This window comes from Solanum tuberosum, unplaced genomic scaffold (assembly GCF_000226075.1).
Source record: "Solanum tuberosum cultivar DM 1-3 516 R44 unplaced genomic scaffold, SolTub_3.0 scf00099, whole genome shotgun sequence".
Taxonomy (NCBI): domain Eukaryota; kingdom Viridiplantae; phylum Streptophyta; class Magnoliopsida; order Solanales; family Solanaceae; genus Solanum; species Solanum tuberosum.
The window spans coordinates 986687-992782 of NW_006239023.1; the positions used below are offsets into that span (position 1 = coordinate 986687).

A 6096-nucleotide genomic window follows, 5' to 3' on the forward strand; every position below is an offset into this window, starting at 1 on the left:
TCCAGCACATCTTTATGTAGTAAACATAAAAAAAAATAAAAATAAAAAATCTTTTTTTATAGATCTACATAGTGAGGAAAATAATACCATCACTTTCCTATTGCTCAAAAAAAAAAAAAAGAAGCAAAGGGAAAGACTTCCGTACTAATCTTGCTTTGCCTGCAAATTGCAATCAACTATTTCATGATAAGAATAGCTGTAATTATGTTTCTGGTCCACTAATTTTGTTATTATCCTCCTATTTCCGTTAATTCAGAGGAAGAAATCTTCTGTCTAAAAAATTGACGGTTGATGTTATAAGAGTTTTTTTTTTTTTTTTTTTTCCTTTTACAAATTGAAGTGACAAAAGATTGAATCACAGTAGATCGTGATAACAAGGGATGTTCTGAGAGTGTTGCTATTGTGAACTTTATTTTATATGACGTAAATGGTCAAATTTGCTTAATTTTGTGAAATAGAACAAATTTATCCTCTATCATATGTCATTATTGTTACTAGTTGGAGACAAATATACTCTTGAATTATACAAAATAGAATAAATTTTTTGTTATTTTTAAATTTATCGCCCAATGATATTAAAGATAGTTTTTTTTTAAAAAAAAATGAATTGAAACTTTCGCATAGTTCAATTTTTTTTTTTTTTGCACAATATATAGGAAAATTTAATCCTTCTTTCTAGTTTTGAATTTTAGAAATCTTTTCTTCCTCCTTTCTCTCTTCTACAATTACTCTACCACCCATTACCCCTTTTTTTCTCCTTCTTCCTTGAACAACGCCATACAATTTTTTATTTCTTTTTTCCCCTCATTTTTTTTAAAATTCCAATCAAATTGTATAATCCAAGTATAGTTAATTTTGATAACATATAAATTATAAAGTAATGTGTAAATAATAGTACTATAGTATAATAAGTTAAATAAATCAAACTCAAGTAAATTTAGACCGCTGCTGTCACTCTCTAGGCTCTCCATAGCCAAATTTTGTCGCAACCTTTTTTGCTCATTTCCAAGAAAAAAAAGAAACCTACTGTAATTTAAAAAATTCCACGTGTCAATATCTAAATTACCACCGTCATATCGAACCAAACAATTTCAACCGTCAGATTTACAGGTACAACGTAAGCAAAATAGAGAGCATTACACAGAAACAACACACTTCTGGCTGAAATTTGTAGGACGACTCCAATTTGTTATCGCAGTTCGTAGAATCCGAAGAAAGAGTATTATTCTTGATTTTTTAATAGATTTTTAAAACCCCATTAAAGCAAATACGTATATAATTGCAGCACAGATACAGAGAGGGAAAGAGAAAGATAGTGTGTTGATGAAGGAGAAGAGAGATATTTCACATGGGATGTTCTATTTGATTCTGTGGTGAACTAGAGTTTTACAAAGAACATTCCTTTTTCTTTTTTTCTTGGTTCTTGTGTGGGTCAGCCATGGATGTTCCATTTCCACTGCATAGATCATTGAGTTGCACAAGTGTCTCCAATGCAATAACCCACCTCAAGATCAAACCTTTTCTTGGGTTTGTCTCTCATGGAACCACAAGTCTATCAGTACAAGTAAATTTGTCTTCTAATCTTCTCACTGAAAACTGTATTGTGTGTGAGTCCATTTACACTGACTTGGGGATACATGTAGTTATTACTTTTAATTGTTTTCTTGGATTTTGAGTACACTCATGTTTTATACTTTCCAATTTCGATTGTAATTCTTGCATACATGGAGTAATTTGAGCTCAAGATGGAATCTTGATTGACATATTCCTATGGGTCTTGGAGTTGGGCATTTTGTGTTTACTTGACATCATCAGTATTTGCATATTTGTTGATTCTTGGTGTGTATGTTAGTAGTCATGCTTCCAGTTAGTTAACTTAAGGTGATTGTTCTTGAGAGTTATTGATGTTATTGGTATGCCCAAGTTTATGGGTTCCACCCTTAAAGCAATTTCAATTGGACAATATTGTTGTGAATTGTCTTATACCTGTTGCTATTTATGCAGTCTTCTTCATGGAGGAAGGATGGAATGGTTACTGGGGTTTCATTTCCATTTTGTGCAAGTGAGGGTTCATTCCTATGGTTATTTAGTTGTAAGTATTAGTCTATGATTGATGCTAGCTATTTGTCAAACTAACTGGAAAGATTGTATGCTGTAGATCTCTCGGGAAGAAGACGGAGAAAAGTTTCAACTACTAGGAGTCAAGGATCTTCACCTAAGGGGTTTGTGCCAAGGAAGCCCTCAGGGATGAGCACGCAAAGAAAGGTTCAGAAGAGCAATGGTGATAAAGAAAGTCAAAGTACTTCAACATCTAAAGAATCTGAAATTTCCAACCAGAAGACGGTTGAAGCAAGAGTTGAAACTAGTGACGATGACACTAAAGTAGTGGTGAGGGACCACAAGTTTCTGGAGGATGAGGATGAAATCAATGGTTCTACTAAATCAATAAGTATGTCACCTGTTCGTGTATCATCTCAATTTGTTGAAAGTGAAGAAACTGGTGGTGATGACAAGGATGCTGTAAAGTTAAACAAATCAAAGAGATCGGAAGAGAGTGATTTTCTAATTGATTCTGTAATAAGAGAACAAAGTGGATCTCAGGGGGAAACTAATGCCAGTAGCAAGGGAAGCCATGCTGTGGGCACAAAACTTTATGAGATATTGCAGGTGGATGTTGAGCCACAACAATTGAAAGAAAATAATGCTGGGAATGTTGAATACAAAGGACCTGTAGCAAGTAAGCTATTGGAAATTACTAAGGCTAGTGATGTGGAACACACTGAAAGCAATGAGATTGATGACTTAGACACTAATAGTTTCTTTAAATCAGATTTAATTGAAGAGGATGAGCCATTAGCTGCAGGAACAGTGGAGACTGGAGATTCTTCTCTAAACTTAAGATTGGAGATGGAAGCAAATCTACGTAGGCAGGCTATAGAAAGGCTTGCCGAGGAAAATTTATTGCAAGGGATCAGATTATTTTGTTTTCCAGAGGTTGTAAAACCTGATGAAGATGTCGAGATATTTCTTAACAGAGGTCTTTCCACTTTGAAGAATGAGTCTGATGTCTTGATTATGGGAGCTTTTAATGAGTGGCGCTATAGGTCTTTTACTACAAGGCTAACTGAGACTCATCTCAATGGAGATTGGTGGTCTTGCAAGATCCATGTTCCCAAGGAAGCATACAGGGCTGATTTTGTGTTTTTTAATGGACAAGATGTCTATGACAACAATGATGGAAATGACTTCAGTATAACTGTGAAAGGTGGTATGCAAATCATTGACTTTGAAAATTTCTTGCTTGAGGAGAAATGGAGAGAACAGGAGAAACTTGCTAAAGAACAAGCTGAAAGAGAAAGACTAGCAGAAGAACAAAGACGAATAGAAGCAGAGAAAGCTGAAATTGAAGCTGACAGAGCACAAGCAAAGGAAGAGGCTGCAAAGAAAAAGAAAGTATTGCGAGAATTGATGGTAAAAGCCACGAAGACTCGTGATATCACCTGGTACATAGAGCCAAGTGAATTTAAATGCGAGGACAAGGTCAGGTTATACTATAACAAAAGTTCAGGTCCTCTCTCCCATGCTAAGGACTTGTGGATCCACGGAGGATATAATAATTGGAAGGATGGTTTGTCTATTGTCAAAAAGCTTGTTAAATCTGAGAGAATAGATGGTGATTGGTGGTATACAGAGGGTTAGTGGGGATGTTATTATTATACGTACTTGCACTTCTTTTAGTTAGTGCTTGCATGAGCTTCCACAATTATACTTTTGTCTGTCTCCTTCTATTTCTTCTAAATGTTTGGCTACACTCTTCTGAGGAATGTACTTTTCTGCAGTTGTTATTCCTGATCAGGCACTTTTCTTGGATTGGGTTTTTGCTGATGGTCCACCCAAGCATGCCATTGCTTATGATAACAATCACCGCCAAGACTTCCATGCCATTGTCCCCAACCACATTCCGGAGGAATTATATTGGGTTGAGGAAGAACATCAGATCTTTAAGACACTTCAGGAGGAGAGAAGGCTTAGAGAAGCGGCTATGCGTGCTAAGGTTGGTTGTAAAGTTCCACGCAAGGTTAAAACTGGTTAAGTGTATTTGATGGGTCAAATTTAGATATTCTGTTGTTGTCTTGTTATTCCAAAAGAGAACAAAGACCTCCTAATTTTTTTTTGTCTATAGAGTTCTCCTGCAAGTTGTTTTCTTATATATTGCTTACCTCTCATATATGTTTCCATCTATTGTTTTATGATCTCTCACTTCCAGGTTGAAAAAACAGCACTTCTGAAAACTGAAACAAAGGAAAGAACTATGAAATCATTTTTACTGTCTCAGAAGCATGTAGTATATACTGAGCCTCTTGATATCCAAGCTGGAAGCAGTGTCACAGTTTACTATAATCCCGCCAATACAGTACTTAATGGTAAACCTGAAATTTGGTTCAGATGTTCATTTAATCGCTGGACTCACCGCCTGGGTCCATTGCCACCTCAGAAAATGTTGCCTGCTGAAAATGGCACCCATGTCAGAGCAACTGGTTAGTTTTCACGCACTCTGATGTCAGTTTACAAACACTACAGACTGTTCCGTCATCATAGCTTCAACTAGAAATAATTTTCACGCACGCTTAGTAGTATCTTTAATATTAAAAAGAAATATAATTTGAGTTGCAGTTTCTTGCACATATATTTCTCTATTTTTCTAGACAAATGGCTGTAACCGATAGCTAGAATGCTAATTGTGAGCTGAGATGAACATCTTGATATGGGATCCGAGACCTTAGGATTCTAAGAAGTAAGAAAGTAACTTAAGTCTCTAATGCATTTATGTGGAATAAGTTTGAACAACAGATGTATGTAAACATTTAACTACATATAAATATCAATTTTGTCAAATAAAAACTAGTCTTATCTGAAAAACATCTTCACTTTTTCTTTCCATCTGGCTACTGGTGTTTCAGTGAAGGTTCCATTGGATGCATATATGATGGATTTTGTATTTTCCGAGAGAGAAGATGGTGGGATTTTTGACAATAAGAGCGGAATGGACTATCACATACCTGTGTTTGGAGGAGTCGCTAAAGAACCTCCAATGCATATTGTCCATATTGCTGTCGAAATGGCACCAATTGCAAAGGTAGACTTGGGTGATTCCAACTTTTGTTTTATGCTAAATATAATACTTTTGTGCTTTAACTGATACTTCTTCACTGCAATTCAAGATCTGAAGATGTTCTCTGTTCCACCAAAGACTATTTGTGCTTAACCCATGGTTTCTTGTAGCTACCTCTCCCCTCCAAGTTAAATTAAAAGTGTCACTTGCTATGCATTTCTAGAGTTGTAAATTTTCCGATGTTTGGCAGTTACAGAGCAAACAGTGAGTCAAATAAATGCAGTACATTTTAAAATAAATGATACTCTTGTGCCTTTTATGGTTATTTAGCTTTGAGTTGACCTTTCTCATCAAAAAATGGCTAATTAGCTTAGAGTCAATGTTTATTGTTTAATATTTGGGGGAGAGATGAGGCTATTGGGAACTGTAAAGTGAAAAAAAAAGGATAATGTTTTCCTGTATTACTTTTTGACTTTATATTAATTTTTTATTTTCCTATTAGTATACCCAAGAACTATGGAAGATTTTTTTGAACCTCAAAGGCATCTCCTGGACCATTCCCAGGAAGGTCTCAGCGGCTTTAAAGAGTTGGGAGGCATCAGGGATGAATGCAAATGACAAAAATAGATGGAGAATTATCCCTGCTATTATATGGTGGACTATTTGGAAAGAAAGGAACTCTATGTGTTTTAAGAGCATAGAGAATAATGTTCAGATGGTCAAGTTAAACTGCATTTTATTGTTATATTTCTGTATAAATGGTTTCAGTACAATTGATGTACTGTTTTATGATATAATACAAAGCTACCTATTTCAATTTCTTTTATCTATTAGGGATAGCGGATAGATTCTTGGGTGATAGAATTAGAAGAATCACTAGTTATTAGTTTACTAGAGGCAGTGGTTTAACATAATAATGTAAAGATGGGTATTTAGGAACAAAAAAAGGGGTTGGGGGGGGGGGGGGGGGGGGGGATACAGAT

At 35.4% G+C, this 6096-nt stretch overlaps 1 protein-coding gene across 2 annotated transcripts in view; it reads left to right on the top strand.

Annotated features, from left to right (window-relative positions):
- Positions 1 to 1316: 1316 nt before the first annotated feature.
- Positions 1317 to 6096, top strand: part of LOC102577674 (soluble starch synthase) — a 15769-nt gene continuing 10989 nt past the window's right edge. Inside the window, 6 exon segments of one of the 2 annotated variants that reach the window (NM_001287873.1) lie at positions 1317 to 1564; positions 2005 to 2062; positions 2159 to 3694; positions 3840 to 4054; positions 4268 to 4538; positions 4962 to 5137. In NM_001287873.1, the coding sequence (NP_001274802.1) occupies positions 1439 to 1564; positions 2005 to 2062; positions 2159 to 3694; positions 3840 to 4054; positions 4268 to 4538; positions 4962 to 5137 (2382 nt within the window). In that variant the 5' untranslated portion in view covers positions 1317 to 1438. 2 annotated transcript variants of the gene reach the window in all.